The following is a 21,394-nucleotide window of genomic DNA, read 5'->3' as shown; positions in this document are numbered from 1 at the left end:
ACACAGGACCTGTGGAAGAAAATACAGAAGCCACCAACCACATCAGCAAAGAACAGCATGTGAACAGCAGCAGGCTCTGTAAACCCTACGTGAGGCACAGCAGCCAGAGAATGGCACACAGGTCCCCTGGGTTAACCTGTTTTGAAGCATGACTTTTGAGGAGGCCTAAGCTGGCTTTGTAACCCCTGCCATTGCTGAATTTTGGCATCAGACCATGAAAGTCAGTTTGACAGAGTTCTCTTGTTTGCTCTTGCAGCAAAATTGTGGGAGACTGCATGTGCTGATTACAGGGACATGGAGCTACTCCTTCCATCGCATTTGCCACAATGTTCTAAGTGCTTCTGAAGTCAGCAAGAATTATCATTATCAGTTATTAATTTCCATGTATTTATTAGTAGAAAATTATAAACTCTAGCTAGCACACTAGACCTTGACTATTTCTGCTAAGAAACCCAATTATAAATAATTTTACCTAATGCTTTGTCAACCTGAGATGCTGACGCTTATATATTCATTAGGAATTGCCATTACTCCATATTAAACACAATAGATATACATGTATAAGTAAGAGATATATGAGAAAATGGAAAATGCAACAAATGAAACTGTAAGAAATTATTTTGCTACGGTTGATTCGAAGACAAAAGAAACTCTTGTGAGAAAAATGACTGAGAATGCTCTTGTCCATCACAGTATAAAACCTGCTGAGCATAATTTCAGGAAGAAAAAAATCCTTTACATTTTATCTATGGCAACACTGCCCAATGGAAGTATTTTCAAGTTACAGATATTATGAAAGAAGGGCTTGTACAACTACTGCCAAAAATTTCCTTTTTCCTTTTGAATAATTTCATATTGTACCCAAGAGCTGAAAATTCTTTCTGGACAGGTCTAGAATAATTTTTCTAAAATCATTCATGAGACTTAGCAATTTGCCAAACCTTAAAAATGTGATAAAATGTGTGTGAGAATTTTCTCTGCTCATTGACTCTCAAAAGCTGATTTTACGCCACAGCTTTATATTAGGTCTTACTCTTCAAGATATATTGCACTTGGGTTCCACAGTGACTGGTATCACCACAGGGCCTACTGTATCAGCAGACAAGCTGTGATATTTATTATTGTTGTTACCAGATCTTTATAACAGAAGGAGCATATTCAATTTGGTTATTGGCACCGAAAACCAGGAAATAAAGTCTCCAACCAATTTACCAGCTCAGAAAGCCAACATTTCTTTATTACCAGTGCTGAATGCATGGGGAATTCTGCTCAAAGCATGCTCAGTAACAGACTAACAGACCAGGGTATATTCCTGAAACAAATACATATTCATCACATTTCCTGAATATATGCATATATGCTAATTATTTTCATGGACTTATCTGGATACAGTTCAGATTTTCTGATGAATCTTTTCTCCTTGAGAGTATCTCAAATATGTGATCATGCCATAATGTACTTCTCTTATCATTCTTTGTTGTCACACAGAATCCTTGTTCTCAAAACTAATGTATCAGCTAGTACATAATAATTACTGATATAAGTAAATAAGGAAGCATTAGTTGGAACACAACTTATTAGTCACAGATGTAGGGAGTTAACACAAGGCTGTGCTAATTTCTGGCGTTTGTACTAAGCACTGAATGGTACCAAACTAAGCATTAACCACAAATACAGGGATCAAACCCTATTGTGCTAAGGTTAAAAGAATTTTCCAGCTTTTCCCCACTACTGTATAGACTTCTTCTTAAAAAAATATACTTATTCAGTATCAGGCACTGGATAAAAATATAAAAAATGTCTCATGTTTGTATTTTTCAGTTATATGTACTTCACAGTGTTACTGCACCACCAGACAATTTCAGATCTAGCTGTTCTCTGTAGGAGATGGTCATCACTCAGAAATTACTGAAACACACTGTAAAGTATTAGGGTGTGTCTTGTGACTGCCTCCTTTACCACCATCAGCATGCTGGTAAGTCTGTCCTAAAACATGTAACTATGCAACCAGATATCCAAACATTTTCCAGATAAGACACATCATGCAAAATTTCAATATATCAGCCCTTTAGTGTATGAGGCAGCCAAATGATTTGGCAGGAGTGAAAAACTATGAAACAACCTTTTTTCTATAGTTGCATCACAAAATATTGTCTTTCTTTTTCTACCAGAGTAAAAGATAAACACTCTGTCTGACTATATGAGGCAAAAGTATCTGTTGAGAGGCTGGTCAACCAGGCAGTGAGAGCATTATGCCAGAAATAACAGAGGACAGAAGATAGGGCTGGCAAGCAGGAGCCCTGGCTGGTGGGAACACAAGGGCAAAGCACACAGCTGAGATAAGAGCACGTCCTTGAGCACAGGTGTGCAAGGAAGAACAATGTGCAGCACAGCTGCCTTGCTGGGAACACTCCTAGGCCTGTGCTGGGCAATGGGCATGGCTGGGTGCTGCTCTCTGGCACATCCCTGCAGTGCTGCTCAGGGAGCAAGCAGGAGGTGAGGGACAGGGATGTGGACTGAAAACTGCTGGAATAGCTAGCAATCAGGGGGGTGCAATCAGTAGCACAAAGTACAGCTGGAAGCAAACTGAGTCCAATACTGTCCAACATCTGCATGCTGGGACATGGTGCACTCTCCTCAAGCTGGAGAAGCTGATACAGCATAGGGTTCAGCTGCCTTCCAAAGGGGCCTAGATGGGTGGGTAGAATGGGCTGAGAGGAAGCTCAGGCTGTTCAAGAAGGGGAGTACAATGTCCTGCATCTGTGAAGGAACAACCCCAGGCACCAGCACAGGCTGGAGCTGTCCAGCTGGGAAGCACCTGGAGGTCCTGCTGTGCCATCCTTTCAAAGGTCTTGAGGCAAAAATTCCAACACTGTCCTCTGCTGCAGTGAGGGGCATATTGTCAGCAGGGCCAGGGAGGTGGCCCTTCCTCTCCCCTCAGCATCCAAAGTCCTGTTAAGGCCTGCCCAGCACAATAAAGCTGGATTTACGATTGATTCACTGAAACAAGTCCTCTGCAGGGTTCAGCAGTCCTTAAAGGTCCTGAGCATCTCTCACACACAGAGAGGCTGAGAGAACTGAGCCTGTTCAGCTGGAGAAAAACAAGGCTCAGGGAGATCTTGTCAATATCTATAAACATCTGGACTGACTGATATCAATAGCCCAGGCAACTTTAATTTCACACACTACGGTCTGCATCACTTATAAGAATTTATTTCCCCCCCAAATCCTGGAACTATGAAACAAGTGGAAAATTTCCATTTACAAAATGGAAAAATATACATCCTTTAGTGATTCAAATGATGCTCTGAGCTTTTTTTGTAGTTATTTTGGGTGAAGGCAAGTCATAAAATATTCATGTCAAACACACAATTTAATTTACCAGTACAAGAAATGGAGTTGACATTCTAAGTGAATTTCCATGAGAGCAGTTTTTGCTAATGGCAATTACTGCTATGGACTTCGTAATTTACAGGAAACATCCTGCATTTCTTAATATAGAACCCTGTACTTAAACACTAAAATATACCAGGTTTCTATAATGAAGTCTGACAGAAGCTCTATTCATCCTTTTCTTACATCTTATCTCCTTCAAAAGACAAACAAAAATGAAGGTGCTTATCACAGATTCATAATTACAAAGGCATGTGCAACTGATTGTTTTAATTATTTCTAAAACCAGGACTCAGCCTTCGTAAGCACATTGCACATTGACATTTTCAGTGAAATTTCAAGCTAAACTTTTAACTTACAGTCCTCATACTACTGTGGATAGAAGATCCACAGTAGTACGAGGACTAATCCAAGTATTCCATCTTCAGTTCATTAGAAACAGAGCAAGTAACAGTCCAAGAATATTGACTACCTGATTGTGACATCAACGGCTGATGGGAATAATCCTGCCTACCACTTTATTAAAATATTTTGGGTTTTTTAGAGAAAATACACATCCCACAATAAAAAAAAGCAAGTTATTGCTCACTAACCTCTGCTTCAGCTGCTTGTGATTGCAGGAGCTGACGTATACGAAGAATGTCCTTCTCAATTTGTTGAATTCTGGCCACCCTTGCCTGAAATGAATGGATTTTCACATTTAATTTTGTTCAAAAGCTCCTTTTACTTACTGTACAGAGTGACAGCATGAAAAGTTCTTGGCAAATACTGCTGACTACAAAAAAACTTACTTTAGTAGATACAAGCAGAGGAAGGAATTACATGCAGTAATTCATGTGTTCTTTGTAATGAAAACAAGCAAGGGAATAGTTGGGGTTCTAATAACACTGAATACTCATTTGGATGTAATAGGTTGTCACACAGCACACATTTAGGTATTTAAAAATGCTCCCCTTAACTTGCACAATATTCTTGTTTCTGAAACTGACATTTTATGCAGATCTTTGGCATATTACTTCACTTTCATCTATAGTATCAGAATTTTACTTGCCTTTTAGTGATCTGAGAAATATTTTTATTTGCAGAGTGTCTTGGAAGGTATGAGACCCTGACAGATTTTTATTACATTCAGTTGCTCTACTGATGTGAGAATTTTGCTTATGTCCAACCTTGGATGATTCTCTGCTCCTACAAATCTCAAAGAATTTAACAGGCTAAGTATATATATATTAAAAAAAAATCTACATACTGCTTCTTTGGTTTATCTGGGATTTTACAGACATCTCTGAATCAGTCTTTTACAGGCATATTGCTACACATTTCCCACTGCAACCATTCTGTGGTAAGAACAGGGAATATTAAGAGACTCCAAATGTAAAAGGATACATGTACTCCACACAAATTGTAGTGAAGCACAGGATGCATTATCAGTCTGTAAAACAGTTAGTGTATAACCTTGATAATTTAATAAATTCACATTATTTGACTTTAAATGTGGGCAGAAGACCAAACTGATTAAAGCGTATTTTTTTTTGGTGCCATGGATAGATTAATAAAATAGACATATTGTTGAAAAAAGTTCTAATGCCTTTATTTGATTAACATTTACAGTGCTATACTAGAAAAGCAATCTAATAGACACTGCAAAGATCAGCATTATAACCGACCTTATTTGACATGTTTATAATCTGAAAATGGAAATAAGATGAACTTTCAAAAGGTGCTAATGCCAGAAGATGCACATGCAATAGAAACACAATGCTATCTAGAAAATTTAGAAACACAAAACATAACCAAAAAATATGAATTACTGAAACACGCATCAGAAGCAGCTGTGGGGAAAACACCATAAGCATCAACATTTAGCAGAGCTAGAAAGGTATAACTTTAAGCTATACATTTGATTTGATTTTGTAAAGCAAAGTATTGGAAAATACAAAAAAAGCTTCAGCACAGAGGTAAACAGATAATTTATCCCACCCTTTGCTCCTAGTTCAAGAAATTTTTAAGTATTAGAAAGATAATAGAAAAATATTTTGGGAATATCTATATTGGTGACATGATGCATGACTGACAAAATACATTTCTCATTGTCCTTAAGAATTACTTGAATTTAATAGAATTATAGAGCAGTCAGGGTTGGAAGGGACCTTGGAAGGTCATCCACTCCAAACTCTCTGCCAAGGACAGGAACATCTTCAAGTAAATCATGTTGCTGAAAGCCTGTCTGACCTTGAATGTTTCCAGGGATGGGGCCCCTGCTGCCTCTTGGCAACCTTTTCCAGCGTTTCACCACTCCCACCATAGAACATTTCTATCTTGTATCTAATCTGAATCAACTCTCCATTAATTTTAAGCCATTACCTTTCTCCTATCACTATTTCCTGCTAAGAAGTTTCTTATAGGTCCCCTTTCAAGCACTCAAGAGACACAGGTCTCCCCAAAATTTCCCATAAATCGAGTTTCTTTCTGTGTAACCAGCAATGTAGCCAATAAAGGGCATCAAGAATATCTGAGTATCTTTATATATGCACCTAAACACAGGAAAAAAATGTTGTGCAGATGAAAACAATTAACTACTGCATGATTTGCCAAGTATTACTGAGTCCTCCAAAGGGACAGAAATTCTATCCACCCTTTCCAATTTCAGTCCAGAGATTTAAACATCAGATCATACTTCTAATTAACTTTTTTCTAGTACAGGGAAACTGGGGAGTTCCACTAACCAGGACTGTACTTTGTGCCAAACACTGCAGAACAGAAAAAAGGGATGCATTTCTTGCCACAAAGGGGTGAAGCCTACTGGCAAATGGGCAAAACAATGGAACAAGCAACAATGTTCTTAACTTTGGAACCTACTTGAGAAATATCACCTTTGATTTCTATTTGTTCATACTACATTCCCATTTATTATTGTATTTACTTGTAATTTTTATAAACATAAAATAGTTGCAGAAAGTAACTTTACATTTGAAGTTACACATTATTTGGTTTTCACTGCCCCAGTAACATGTCTAACAAAGCAAAAATAAAATTCCTCCACACTCACAGTGAGAGAAAAATAATCACTATATAGAAAGTAAAAACAGGGAATAACATTTTGTTTTTAAAATGTTGTCTGCCTTTTTTGTTTGGTTGGGTTTTTTTCCAAAATAAACAAATATAATAGACAAATGCATTAACGGCTTGGTATATATATAAGACCAGCATATAAATATAACAGTGCTGAAATGTTTATCTGTGTGAAAGTCCAGGAACTAAATTTTCTTGTATCTTTAGTGTTCTGCTGTTTTAGCCAACTTTTAGAGATCTTGGGATAAATTCTTATATGAATGGTAATTTAACATAAGAATTTAAGGAACTCTTAACCTCAAAAAAATTAGAGCCTTTTTGTTCTGGCTTGAAAAATAAATTCTATGTGAACATGAATTCAGTCTTAGAATTGAAATATTTTAAAATATATCTTACAGAAATTAAGTTTGCTTCTACTTATAACTAAATATATTGGCTACTTGCCAACTATTGGTTGCTACAGTAACAACCTTTGAACAAATAAAAAAAGTAAAAATAAAACATCGTTAAGAATGCTTTTTTCCTTTTTTTCAAGTAAGCACTACTATGTGAAATTATTGGCTTCAGAGAATAGTTACAAGTTTCTAAGTTAGTACAAATCATTAAAGTAGCTGATATAAACTGCCAAAACCCTTCTTTTTCATCTTTATGAGCAACTGCTGGGCAAGTAGTTGTGAACAATCTTCATAGAAGACATCAACAGTGAGTTGCTGTGAGTTAAGTTGCTTCAGAAGGAAACAAAGCCAAATCATGCCACACTAAAATGGGAGAAAGCCATTGTTTCAAGGCTCATGAGAAAGGACAGCCACAGAAAGAGCAGTGACTACCTGGGCAACTGCAGGTTACCAGCTCCCTCACAGAATAATCTCTGGGACTCTTAATTCAGAGATGTCTGCAATGCCAGCCTTTATGTAGCTGAAATATTCCCTCCCTGCAGCCTACATTTTGCATAGTATTATATATCACTATCAATTTGGGTGGAAAGAAAATATGGAGCGGAAAGAAAATGGTAAAACTACTAAGCTGAATATCCTTGCCAAATACAGAAGCTTCATTTTGCAAATTTAAAGATCACAGTGAAATAATGCAGAAATTGCTCTTATGTATTTGTACATCAGTGAGCTTCTACACATTTTTGGCACTGGTCCATGGCAGAATGAAACCAAGGGGAATTACCAGTTAAATTCACAAGAAGCACATGTAGAAGTAGTTACTTTGTATTCAATAATCTGTATATAATCACAATAGGCACTGTAATTTCTGCAAGTATGTAAATGTTACACACATACAGAGAGAGAGTGAAACAGCTGTGACAGAACCCATGTCAAACATTAATTCAAAATGTTTCAACAACATCTTGGCAGCATTCTTCCCCCCACCAAATATAAAACCCCCAACAATCAGGGAAGAAGCAAATGCATGGTCAGCTTGATTATTTCCATATAGTGATAAAACCACAGCCAAGTTGTGTGTCTGAATAATTTCTTTTGATCCCTGCCTGAGTGCATTTAGAATGCTGCCAGAAGCCTAGCCTGCTTAGCTTATTTCTATTTAGCTTAATTCATCTTCCTCTCACTTAAGCCTGTTAACAGCAGCAGAAGTTTCCCAGGAGTTTTGCTGCCCACGATCTTCACCTGGGACAGGCTGACACAAAGTGCACAGCTGAAACTGTGGAGGGCATCACCCCTGCTGATAAACCTTGGTAACTGCCTTACAGCTCCCAGATCAGAGCCAGTGACTCCCCAAACACACTGAACCTGTGCCTGCCTGAGAATATCAGCACAGACATTCTCTGCACAGCCCTGCGCACATAACCCGACAGCTGCAGGGTATCTCTTTGGCTAAATACTTTCAACTGTAGGAATTTTTGTAGAAGTCCTACTAGATTACTCACTTTAAAGCAACTATTTTGATTACCTCTTGTAATCAGAACAGCTGCTTTACTTTAAATGTAAACCCAAATGAGAAATGTTTCTCATGTAGCAAAATTTTGTGTTGAGTCAACCTAGTGAGGGAGATAGAGCCTAAGAAGACTTTGTACTGAAAAAAACTGATTATTGTCATTCACCAAAAAAACTCCAAATCTTACTAAATTGGTTATTTAATACGTCTAGAAATGCATGCTAATAAATAATTCAAATTGTTTTCCTACTATGGAGGATTCTTTTTTATAACCAGCAACCAACTGATTATTAATTTATGATTTGCACATGACTGCATTCTAATTTATACTTCCAAATGGGTGGGCCATGTGGTTAGATATGTACATATCCTCATCATGAATGCAAAACAACTCCTGGTGAGAGCAAACAACTTCCAGATATGTATGTGAATTACATTTTACTTGAACATCTTGTGATACATCTTTTCTGCCTAAGGAAAATTAAGAACAGTAGCTGGATTTTATTTGACATAGAAGCATGAAGAAATCCAGCAAAAAGATGAAAAATTAAGCAGTTGCAAATACATTGGCTTTTCTAAAGCTAAAATGGTAGTGAATTGTAAGGAAATTATCATTAAAAAGTATTTTCTCTTGGATAAATTGTCTACATCTGCTGAATAAAAAGAATTATTTACAACAGGCAGATGAGGGTACTTTTTGCCGAGTAATTATTTCCTATGTCCTGATTCCTATTTGTATATTTGAAAGGCTAACTAAGTGCTGCGTTTACACACAGTTTAAAGGTACAATTACCAATAATTTAATAAATATGCAGGAAAACCTTTTCCCTTGCTTTTAATGGTGAAAGACACTCTACCTGTGCTCGCTTCTCCATGTCCTGACAAGTGCCCAGTTGTTCCTCCATTGCAGCTCTGATTTGCCTGGCCTCGTACTCCAGCTGCCTTCTGGTCATATCTGTTTGCAAGGAGAACTGAAACAAGAGTACAGGGAAGGCATTTTAGCAAATAACATTGATGTAACCAATGTATTTCTCAGAACAAAAGGCAGAACTATTACTTTTCTACAACAAATTTCATAAACAAACAAAACATAGTAATACATTCTTAAAACATGACTGCATCGTGAAAAACAAGTACACAGCAATGTTCAACCAGTAGACTATACCTGAGTTTTGTCAAATGACTAAATATAATAAGCATTGAGAAAGTATAATTGCTTACAGGAACACATGGCTGCTACCAACAAAACTGTGATGTGTGCCATCAGAATTGGCATTTTCAAAAATATTCAGATGTATTAAGCTACTGCACATAGTGGTGGTATTCATACTGCTGCTATTTACATTATTTCTAACTACCCCGTGAAAAGAGCACAAGTGTTAAACCCAAGAGCAGCAATACAGCCTAAGGGACTTTTGAACTAAAAGAAATTTCAAGGCAGGAGCAAAGCTCTTCACTGGCTTTGGACAATTACTCAGTCTGTAAATAAATGAGTTTCCAAGAGCAGTCTTTCCAGAAGACTTCACCAAGGTCAATTCAGAAAGTCAAAACAAGACAATCATCTGCAAGGACCAAATGGGACCTCTCATTTTGCTGTGTCTGGCCTAAGTAGTAATGGATATAAATTGCCAAAAAAGACCTTTAGTGTAGATGTTAAGTAATGCATTCTAATCCTAAGAGCAGCTAAGTGAATTCTTTATCCATGGAACAGAGGAGACAAACTTAAAAACCTATGACAGAGTGACACAGAAACAGCTGACAGTGCTTTGAGAATGGGTTGCAGTTCCTCAAAATCTTTTTCAGGCCTTCTGCCTTGGTTCTGGTGCTCTGCTAAGCTCAGCTATGACTCAGTGTTACTTCTGCTCACTGAGGAAGTGTTTCTGCCATCTGTTTCCATTTCCAGAAGGTTGACTGAACCTTCATCAGGTGCGACTCTCTCAACCACACCTTCCCAACTCTATGTGTGAAGGATGCACTGAAGATACATCCATGTTGCTGACATCTAACAGGGAATCCTGCATTATGTGGGATATCAGACATCTTTATTATCCCAGATAACAGTGACTTGACTATAAATAGTTTGGAGACGCCAAGGTAAAAGCTTACAGCAAACACCTGCATAGGCTATAGAATCACTTTACTGATTGTTATAAAAAAACAGCTCTTGTGTACATTGTCATATGCTAATATTATTCTCAAAACTAGAAAAATCCACCAAATAAAAGAACAGGAGAGAAGAGAGTTAAGGAAGTATACTGACATGCAATTAATTTGTCACAATGACGTCTTAATGTTCCTCTCTTTTCACTGACATGTATGAATTTTGATGTGTAAAATTCTATATGAAATGCATTATTTAGGCTAAGTTATCATTACATACTGAATGAAAAAACAATTTGGAACTAAAGTGATAGTAGAGAATGCCACCAAATTAATAAAATACAGACAGCATCTAAACAGAGACTGTAGCACCAGACACCTCATCAAGCACTCAGAAGGTACTTACATTTTCAGTAAGGGGAAGACTATCAATTCTTTTAGTCAGGTTCTGAAGCTGGGCGTAATACCAGTCTTTTTCTTTCTCTTCCTTCTCAAGCTCCGCAAGCAGCAGAGATCTATTAAAAGCAGAAGGAGGAAGTTTCTCACCATTAACACCTCATTTCCATGTGGAAGTTTGAAGAAGGCACTAAGGAGACATTTAGCTCAGTTCCCTGGCCCTGGCTAATCAACCTATCCACTCCTTTGTGCTAAGCATTTCAGGTCCTCATCTATGAGAGAGAAAAATATACATATTTCTCAAAAAAACCCACTTCAAAATCCAAAGCTAAGAGACATTTTGTGAAAGCAAAACCAGTTATTAGTGGTGTGTTAACCTGTACCCTGCTTCTTTGAAAAATACATTTTGTATAGTGCAAACATTTAAGAAAAGGTCTGTCAAAGAAACATGTACAACCATCAGTCCTCAATTACTGAATCGAGAATCTTCACCTTTGCACTGTTCTTTTACTCATCTGTCACCTATAGCAACACTATGGGTAAAGCACACAAAACAAGCCATTTCTATGAGTGTCTAAAATATTTTAAATCAGTATTTTCCAGCAAATGTTATAGACAAGATACGTTTGCAGCTGTTAGAAACTTTATTTTAAATGGGTATCATAAGCACACTGCATACCTGAGTAATAACTGGGAAAGACAAAATGAGTAATATATGCAGACTACCAGGGAAAAAATTATTAAAAATTTCACATGCTACTTTATCAATCCTTCATGAATTGAATTTTATATAATTCTAAATCTTATGAATATAGTAAAATACTCATGTCTACAACACTCCTCAAAATAGATACTAAAATTTTTTAGCAAAATCTGTCTAGTAGGAATAAACAGAAATCCACTCTTTTCAATATGCAAGTTTATTATTTTCTTTCTAATGCTTTCTGTGAGTATTGCTCTCCCTTCTGATATTTTAATATTGCTCATTAACAGAAATTACAAAAATCAACATTTAGCCAGAAGACAGAAAGTTGCATACAAGTTTGCCCACTATTATTTTCCATCCCTTAACTTTTGCATCCCTCTCTGGCTGTGGCAGTTCTGAGCAAGAGCATATGAACCTTTACAAAGCACACAAATACATTATAAATAATTACCGTAAGTCATTAAGGAACAATTACACAGCAGACAACAAAAGTACAAATTTCCCCCGACTATTTTGATCATGCATCACAGACATTATTTGAGATAGTAATCCATCTTCCACACAAAACAAAGAAGAAAGAACTTTAAAATTTGTATTTAAAAGAATCTGTTTGACTATTTCCTGCTTTAAAAATATTTCAAGCTAATTTTGGTGATTTAACATTTAGTCCATATCCTATACAAGTGGCCTGGCCTGCTTGCAAATGGAAAATTGAATGAGAGGATCCCTCCCCTTCAATGGGAGACTGGAAAACCACATATCTAAGAGTGCTAAATGTTTGTAAACATGAACAAAATTACATAAATTTCCAGAATTGATCCAATAGTCACGTTGAAACCTTTTTGTTTTAAGAATGCCATGGTTTACAATAAAAATGATTGAAGAGAAGTAACAAACAATTACCATAATTTGGCAGGTAACTGGAGCAGTATCACAGGACAGCCGTAATTCTTCAGTCACAAGGATGTGGCTGGCAGAAATTCTTAAAGTCCTTTAGACAGACTGAAGGCAAAACTAATAGATGGTGCTTGGGAAAAGCTTGTTGAGAAAGCTTTTTTTGCCTCCCACCTGCCTATTCTCTTGCCACACAGCCCTAGTGCCTAATCTCTGGACAGAGTGGAATTCTGCAGAGTTTCCCTTTTTACCACCTTGAGTGCCCAGGCACCAGTTGTGTTCAGGCTGTGAAATAAAATTCGCAAAAGCACAATTAATGCAATCCTTATAAAAAGTATTTTCACTTTTGAGGACTTGCAAATGTGAAAGGACTGACTAATTCTGCCTCTGGATGTCAAAGAACTGGTAGCAGAAACCGGAGGGATTACTTTCAGCTAAGTAAACATGTGATTAAGTTCCTCTTAAGAAATGCAGGGTATTCAGTATGTGAGACAGTGTGTCATTCAATCTGCTTTGACATGTACAATGGATGCTGGAAGCAAGAAAATAACTTAGGAACCATCAGTGCTGCATAAATAACATAATGCATGACCCAAGGGTGACTTGTTAATTTAATATTGTCATTTTGTCTTCTGAAGTGATGCTTCATTTGGGATTACTAGTTTGGTATCACTGCTCTGTAAGAATGCAGGTTTAACAGTCTTTAAGTTCTCTCAGCACAGAACCTGAAAGGTTGCTACAACAACAGCAGGCTGCACTTCAGTTTTCTTGAAAATAAGCAGCAAGAAACAGCAGTTCTCTGTAGATGTGTCTGATAAGCTGTTCCCCACGTTGAACACTACTCTCAGATACTACTCTAACCAGAAGTACAGCTGCTTCTCAGCCTCCTGGAGCTTCTCAGGGTTAGGAGAGGATTTTAAGTGGAAGAGCTGCTACTGGTAATGAAAAACAAGATGGAAAAAAACCAGTGCAGTTATTCCATCTTTTTTATACCCCCAAGATGTGTACATTAGGACTTTTACTTTTTTCATCAGAGAAAATTCTGTTCTGTGTCATACCCTGTCAAGTTCACGGAGAATTCAGCAAAGCAAATGGAGAAAGCTTTTGGAACTTGACACTATTTTTATGAGTTAACAAAAAGTTTTCAATTTGAGCTGTTCTTCTGAAGGGTGGGTTTTTCAAAGACTTCTCATATGTGGCACTTCTGAAGCTCCCAACAATAGAGGAAGCTGAATGAATGCAGAAAACTCTTGACTTCTTTTGCAAGTATTTTCTGCATAATTATGTCAATATTATTCCTGGCTAAAAGGGAGAATAGAAACAAACTATATGCTACTTTACTTGCATTATGTAAATTACAACTATAATTAATACTTTCACTTCAATTGGTGGGAGATAAAATAAAATCTTGAAAAGCATTTCTGATGCTGTAAAGTTTGAGGTAAGTTTTACCAACCAGCCAAAAGATAGAAAATGCTCCAAATCAACATTAAAGAAATAAAAAACGGAAATGGCATAAACCAGAAGGAATAAAGAAGGCATACAAACATTTTCATATAAAATATATAAAAATATATTAAATTTCACTGAAGACTGTCATCTTTAGTAGCCAATTACAGAATTTAAAAAGGTGAGATTATTAAATTTGCTAAATTGCCAAGGGCAAACACAAAAATTAACCTGCAGTATACTCTGAAAAGTTTTGTTGTTGATATGATGCTCTTACCAAGTATTCCTGGAAATAGCCAGAAAAAGCAAGAGCTATTTCATTATTAGAGTATTCTAAACTGGCAATTTAAAAGCACAGTGCTGCCACTGCCAATTTTTCTCTTCTTTTTTTTTTTTTTTCTCTTTGTTTTTTTAAACTTTAGAATTAGAGGAGAGGCAAGCAAATGAGATACGTGCCAATAATTTAATCTTTATTCTGGCAGATGAATCAATTGATAAACTGTCTTCCTCTCAGAAGTTCACCTTCAGTCAAGTGCGGTGGGTTGACCCTGACTGGATGCCAGGTGCCCACTGAATTGCTGTAAATATTTAAATACATAATTTAGTCCTCCCACAAACACTGTTGCCCATTAATAGTATATATTGTGCCAGCCTGTTAAAGTACTGAATGGAAATGGTCTCCTGCTGCATATGTCTGGAAAGTGTTATTTTATTCCAAATTATTTTAGTCTTGTCAAGTTCAACAAGTTCTTGAAAGTCTGTTTAAGTGCAAAAATCCAAACTTGATTAGCAAATATATACATTTAGATACACAGAAATTTAGTAAATATGCCAAACAAGTTCATACACAAAACACGGGAAAAGAAGTGTTTAATTTTAGAAATGGTAGTGGTTTTAGATGCACAGTCCTATGCCACTCCCCCCTAAGATTTGATTCATTTTTGGCTACCCAGGATTCTTATCAATGCCCTACATGCTTCCACATGTACCCTGAAACAGCTTAAAGAACAGAGCAGTTTTGGATTATCCACCATTTCACTAATAATAAAGCTAGATGTGATCTGGCCATGCCTCCATACATCCATCTTCTCCACAGCACAAATATTTACCTCATCAGCTACAACAGTAACAGTGTCTAAGCTACTCTGAAATTAAATATCCTCATCCCTTTTCTCCAGTGTTATTTGGAACACAGACTGGTTCACTGCCTAAGTTGTCTTCACTGCCAAGAAAAATGTCCTAAAAACTATCACCTTAGAATCCCCCATGATGAGGAAAGATCATAGATCATAAATCAGAGGTGCTAATCACCTTAAAGAACTCTGGCTGCTAAAAATACTGCTTGTTCCAAGTGAGCAGGAGTTCACTGGAACCACACTGGAAGTTCCAACTGTGTTTAAAGATTGTAGCATCACCCATAGTAAAACATAGCACTGGAAGAATATAAACAAATGGACAGTTTGTTAAGACAGTAAATAACAGACACATCAGACTCTTGAAGACTGAGATGAACAAGTAGATAGTTTCCCAAATTCCTAAATATTCTTATACAGCTCCTCAGGAAACTACATTTTATGCAACAGAACAAGTATCATTAGTGGTGGTCCTGGCTAGGAGAAGGTAAAAAACAGTGGTTTTGATAGAACAGGCTCAGTATGGACCCATGGGAAGTTACTTTTATTCTGCTGATAGGACAAAAAAACCCCAGGGACCTAGATCTTGGAAGAAAAGCATTGTCCTTTCAGGTCTTGGCTGTAAAAATTTTGCTGATATTCAGAGAAAATCCTTTAGAGGAGGGGTTTCTAGAGGGCTATCCACAAAGCACTTGTTACCCACAAAGCTTTTCTATTACAACTTCAAATTGGATTTTTCTGCTTGTTAATGTATACTAGGCATAAAAATACTGTGTTCCAGTTTATTTGGTTTTGCAGCCCACAGCTTGGTACCCCATCCATTAAGTAGGACCAAATCTTTAAGAAACCTTATCTTGCAGATGGGCTTCTGAAAACACCTGGTATTTCAGTCAGATTCATTTTAAGAAATAAAGATGAATTCAGTGGAAACAGCTGCACATCTCTTACTTTGCATTTCCTTTGTAAGTGACTGATAAAGTGCTACAATTCTGTATTATGACCTGAAAGTATGTTCTTCCTATAAATGGGTACCACTGCCTTTCAAGAAAAGAAATTCCAGGATTTTATCAATACAAAATGTCTGAACAACACCTTGAAGATAAGAACATGTATTTTGTTTAGCTGATATATTTGCTGAGAGAGTAAAGTCACTAGGTAAATGTCTGCTAATAGTAAATAATTGATAAACCAGTTATGGTACTTAATAAACATTTGCAAAAGAGAGAAAACTATTTCACCATCACATTGTTACAGCTTCAGCATTTATCAACAGTGGTGAGGAGATATGGAGGGGGTTAGAATGCTCCACCCTCACTATTTAAACATATTTCAGACAGTGACAACCTGCTTATCAAAATAAAAGAGCCAACAAAGAGTAACAATGAAATGCACAAATGAAGAAACAGTAGAAATTGAATGATACTTCATTATTTTTAAAATATTTTTCTCCATGTGCATCTAAATAAAATGTAGATTCCTGGTTTCTTACCTGTCAAGGTAAATGACAGGTAAATACACCACTGATCAAAACCATATTCATGATAGCTAAATACTAGGTGTGTCAGTAAGCTTCCACATTAAAATGAGAAGTCAATACATACTGGAGGAATAAACAAATAAATTTACCTTTCTTTTTCTAGCTCTTCTAAGTAACCAGTGCTTTCTCTGCTTCCATTCATAAAGCCTCTTCTTGGAAATGACCCCATGGGGACTGGACTGCACTCCCCTGAGCGGCTCGACACGGACCCTTCCCGGCTCCCATACGAGCGCACCGACATCTTTGGCCTTAACTTCACCCCAGCAAAGCTGGTGCTTTCCAAATTCAGTTCTGGATAATAAACAGCAAACATTTTTCAGAGCTGAAAGTTCAGTAGCACAAACTTAAAAGATCATTTCTATCTTAATTTCTTACTTTCTGAACAAATTCATGAGCTTTTTTACAGCAGCATTTTGCACAGAAATGCAGTGAAAATACTGTGAACAAAAACAATGGATACAGTGGACTCGGGGAACAGCAGTTATCTGAGCAGATGGCCAAATTACAATCCTGGCAATCAGAACAGTATCCTACAAAAGCCTGCCTGCCTCCTCCTTAGAGGACTTAAGAAATGGGCAGGGTTTTGCATAAACATCATGTGAATTACCTTGTGGCCCACTTGCGAACAATTTCTTTTCCAGAGGTCCTGCAAATGTTTCACCATCATGTAACAGATGAATACCCTGTTCATCACAGGGGTCTTAGACATCCATATGAAATTTCTGGGTCAGAGGCAGGGATGATGGATGTATACAGGGAGTTAGTGGTCTGGGCTTGCTGGCACTTCCCACACAATGGGATATACACATTCCAGCACGTGCTATAGGGAAGGGACCATAAATTTGCAGAATAACAGAAACAATTTCAGTAATATGACATGGAGAGGGCAGGATATGCAAATAAATATAGAAAATTGGTAGAACTACACCAACATTGACTGTTTTTTCTGAAGAAACAAATGTGAGTTATATCAAATGCAATTTATATGAAATTCTAGAGTTACAGTAGCAAAAGTACAAATGGAGACTTTTTTTCCCCTGAGGATGTGTCTTAAAATGTTTAGCAAAAATATTTAGGCACTGAGACTATGCCTACTTATCAAGCTCAGCACTGAAAAGAAGATACAAATGACTTTGAAAATGTTATCCCAAACTATAAACAAAGGACAAAGAAACTAACCTACTTAAAGCATAATTCTAGATTTACCTTTAAGTCGTTCCAGTAAGTCAATCTGTCCAGAAGATGTCATTGCCTCATCTTCAATACTTCCTTGTAGCTGTTTCAGTACCTCCTATAAGAAATTAAGCTTAATTAAGAAATCATTACAATAGTAACACACAAGGTAAATGCATCCTATCCTGCCCTAAAGTGCACACTCATGTAACAGCTGCTGAGACACTGATGTAAATTATAATTAAATTATTTATGTGAGCAGTGATCAAGTGTCATAATTTTAATTGCCATCAGATATATTCTACAATGTTTACCCCAGCACTGTCATGATGTAAAGTGTATCTTGCATAAACCTATCTGGCAGTTCAATCTACTGGATTATTTGGAAGTTCTTCTCAAAGTGAATAACAGTTTTTTGAATTAAGCACAAAGAAATCAGTCAGTCTTGTAAAAATAAATTTTGGCTATGTAACTAACAGAAAAGCATCTTGACTAGAAGCAATCCCCAGGATGTGTTTTCTTTGAGGCCCTAGCACCACTGTAAACCCACAAGAAGACTCATGTTATTCTTACTAGAAATGCTACCATTTCCATGCCTGTGAGCAAAAGATTTAGGTTTCCTTCATGGCACCTATTATTTGTATTATTACTACTTCTATTTCAACCACCCTCAGGCCCACCAGAAAGAGATGTAGACTCCTTCATGCAGCTGAAGCTTCAGATCCAAGAATGCTACCATGTGCTGTGCATGCTAAAATTACACATCTGAAGGAACATAGTTCTGATGTACAAAAAAATCATAGTCAATAATGACTGTTACACTAGAGGGGCTTGTAAGCCCCCAGGTCCCAAATGCTCAGTGGCCTAAATTCACATAGAAAATTAAATGCAACTTAATGAAAGTCTTTTCAATATCATCATGACAGATGTATCAATAGAAAGAACAAATAAAAGACTGGCTACAAGGCAAAAAGCCCTTAATGGAATTTAAAGTACCATTTTTCATACTGAACCACAGAAAATATTTTTAGAAGCAGCAACAGTCAGAAGATGAAACCAATTCTGAATAATGGAAGGTATTCTGTAATTTTCATACATAGACCCTGTATGAAAGGGTCTATGTACGAAGGATTGTACTGAAAACTAATGAATTCTAGACAATTTAAAAATATGTCCATACCAAAGTTTTGCTCTTTTAAGAGTCTAGCATACCTTACTGTCAATATTAGAGGGGTTTGCAACTTACACAAAAGGTACCTTTTAAATGCATTTTTCTCTTTTCAAGAGAAAAAAAAAACATATACGAAAAGGCATCTACAAAAAGTCAAGATTTTTTTTTTAAAGCAGTGCAGCAACGAGCTTTTCTGTATTCCAAGTGTTGTTACTTGTAACTAAAAAAAAAATGAGGAGACTAAAACGATTTTGAGTACAGAACTGTGCAGTTCTGGGGAAATAATCTCAAGCCCTAGACTCAGATAAATGGTAGCAGCCCAAGTGCTGCAGCCTCTGCCATGCTGCTCTGGGAAGAAGAATTCTGGAGTACAGACACCCAAATTTCCAGTTTACTGATGGAGTCAAGATGTTTGTCCACATTCATGTCTTAGTTTGGACAAGTTTGATGCCAAACTTCCATCCTCCCACACCAGCTGTACCTGGATTCCCATTGCAGATATCTTGGAGCATGAACCAAACTCCTTTTGGATCCAGTCAAGCCAGCAGTTACACCCAGGACTGCTGATGGGCATTCACTCCATGGGACAAGGCTGAAACTAGTCCAGACAAAATACTCTGATATATAGATTGATTGTGTGCTGGGTCCTCAAGACAATTCACCGACAGAGCTTCTCCTACTGCACTGCCTGTTAATGTCAGCTTTGCCTTTAGGATCAAGCCTGGGATGATAAAATCCATACTCTTGGAAAGACATCTTCCCTTTGCTTGTGCTTATAAGTATGTTCAAGGGCACCCTCATCAGCCATATGGCCCAGCCATCTCTATACGTAACATCTGCCCTGTCAGCAAAGGCAGACAAACAACTGATATGGTGTTTTTCAAAGAAGGGCTCCTGCACTGTGTGATGCAAGAGCAGATCTGCAGACAGCAGTCTTGGCTTAAAGTCTAAAGGGCAGTATGATACATGAAGTGGTCTTGAGAGAGTTTTGCACTGTTGTTGGAAACCTGTCAACTCAGATAAATATAGAAATAACTAATGGATCATTTTTCTCTGAAAACAGCACTGTTTTACAAGGGAGAAACCTAAAATCCCACATCTCCTTCCATTCCCTTTTTAGAAGCCTCTCTCTCAAATGTGTGACACATCTGCTGTTTCAGCATGTTCAGGATACTTCCCTATGTAATGAGTCTTCCTGCTCTAAGAGCCAATATGAGATGCTAAATGGAACTACCATCAGCTTTTCCTGCCCTATCAAATTACATGACTGAGGTGTCCAGGCAGCAAGGGACTGCTCTTTTTTAAATACTGGCAACAGTTAAACACTAGCACACTGGATCACCTTGCTCAAATTTTATGTTTCAATTCAAACTTTAAGTTCTAACTTTTAGTTTTTGTATCATCCCCTTTTTCCTCCAACAGCACATGCACTTTTCTCAAGTTAGCTTTTCTGTATTTTTCTACGTTTCTTTTCTACAGTGCTATTGCTAAGGCAACAATGCCATTACGAGGCTGTGACATCAATTTTAAACTCCACCACAGTACACTTCAAAATCTAAGCTGACCACTCAATAGGCAGTTAAATAAAGGAGATGAAATTTTTAGAGCAGGAGATGCAGCCCCTGGGCCAGGTACTGGTAGAAAATGAGGCTGTGTGCTAAAATGACAAGTCAGGGAATTTGCGCTTTTACTTGAACAAGGAACAGAGCCATTTCCTGCAATAATCCTTCTGGAGGAAACATGGCAAGTTACCTGTTACTGTGCTAATGAAAATTTTTATTTATTCACTATTTATAATCTAGGATTCAACAGTAACGCTGTTTACCTGCATATAGTGCTTTGAAATAGTATTTTTCCATGATAATTTTATATTAAATTTGATATCATGTTCACTAAAGCATAAAATAGTCTCCAAGGTTCAATTAGTATCTGTTTATTATTGCAAATTTCAGTAAGTATTTTAGTAGTGGTTTACAGCATTATTCTAAGCAAACTGTTTACTGACTTAGCAGTGACTTACTGAAAATATACACAAATGTAAATCTATAAGAAAAGGCTCCAAGGTTTTTTCTGCTCTTTTAAAGAATACAAGTCAAATTATTTTAATGGTCACTTAAGTATAACATATCTTGTTCTGTGCAGAAGTACAAAAGAATGTTTCTGGAAATGGAGCAGGCCCTATGACTCATCATCATTTAAAAGGGTTTCTGTCTTCACAGTCTCTGGACTGGGAAGTACTGAAACATTGTCTATTTTTTGTCTGGTTGGGTGGGTTTTTTTGCTTGGACTCTGTGAATATAATCCTGACATAAAACCCACATTATGAATTATTAAATAAAAGAGATCAGATCTGTCAGCATGTAAATGCACAACTATGGTAAATAAAAGCACCTTAACTAAAAGTAGATGCACCCAGCTAAGTGGTAAGGGTTCTTGTAAATAACATGGCTTAAAGGCTGTAAATTTAC

At 37.0% G+C, this 21,394-nt stretch overlaps 1 protein-coding gene across 3 annotated transcripts in view; it reads right to left on the bottom strand.

The window, feature by feature from the left end:
* APC (APC regulator of WNT signaling pathway) overlaps positions 1 to 21,394 on the bottom strand; it is a 93,843-nt gene that overhangs the window by 28,240 nt on the left and 44,209 nt on the right. For all 3 annotated transcript variants that reach the window (XM_036403174.2, XM_036403176.2, XM_036403175.2), the window contains exons 3-7: positions 17,789 to 17,873; positions 16,672 to 16,873; positions 10,874 to 10,982; positions 9,225 to 9,338; positions 3,987 to 4,070 (exon numbers count right to left, since the gene is read on the bottom strand). In XM_036403174.2, the coding sequence (XP_036259067.1) occupies positions 3,987 to 4,070; positions 9,225 to 9,338; positions 10,874 to 10,982; positions 16,672 to 16,873; positions 17,789 to 17,873 (594 nt within the window). The remainder of the gene's footprint in view (positions 1 to 3,986; positions 4,071 to 9,224; positions 9,339 to 10,873; positions 10,983 to 16,671; positions 16,874 to 17,788; positions 17,874 to 21,394) is intronic.

Source organism: Molothrus ater (genome assembly GCF_012460135.2).
Source record: "Molothrus ater isolate BHLD 08-10-18 breed brown headed cowbird chromosome Z unlocalized genomic scaffold, BPBGC_Mater_1.1 matZ_random_MA35, whole genome shotgun sequence".
Classification (NCBI taxonomy): Eukaryota; Metazoa; Chordata; class Aves; order Passeriformes; family Icteridae; genus Molothrus; species Molothrus ater.
The sequence above is the reverse complement of the archived record's forward strand: the minus strand, read 5'-3'. Positions and strand labels throughout refer to the sequence as shown.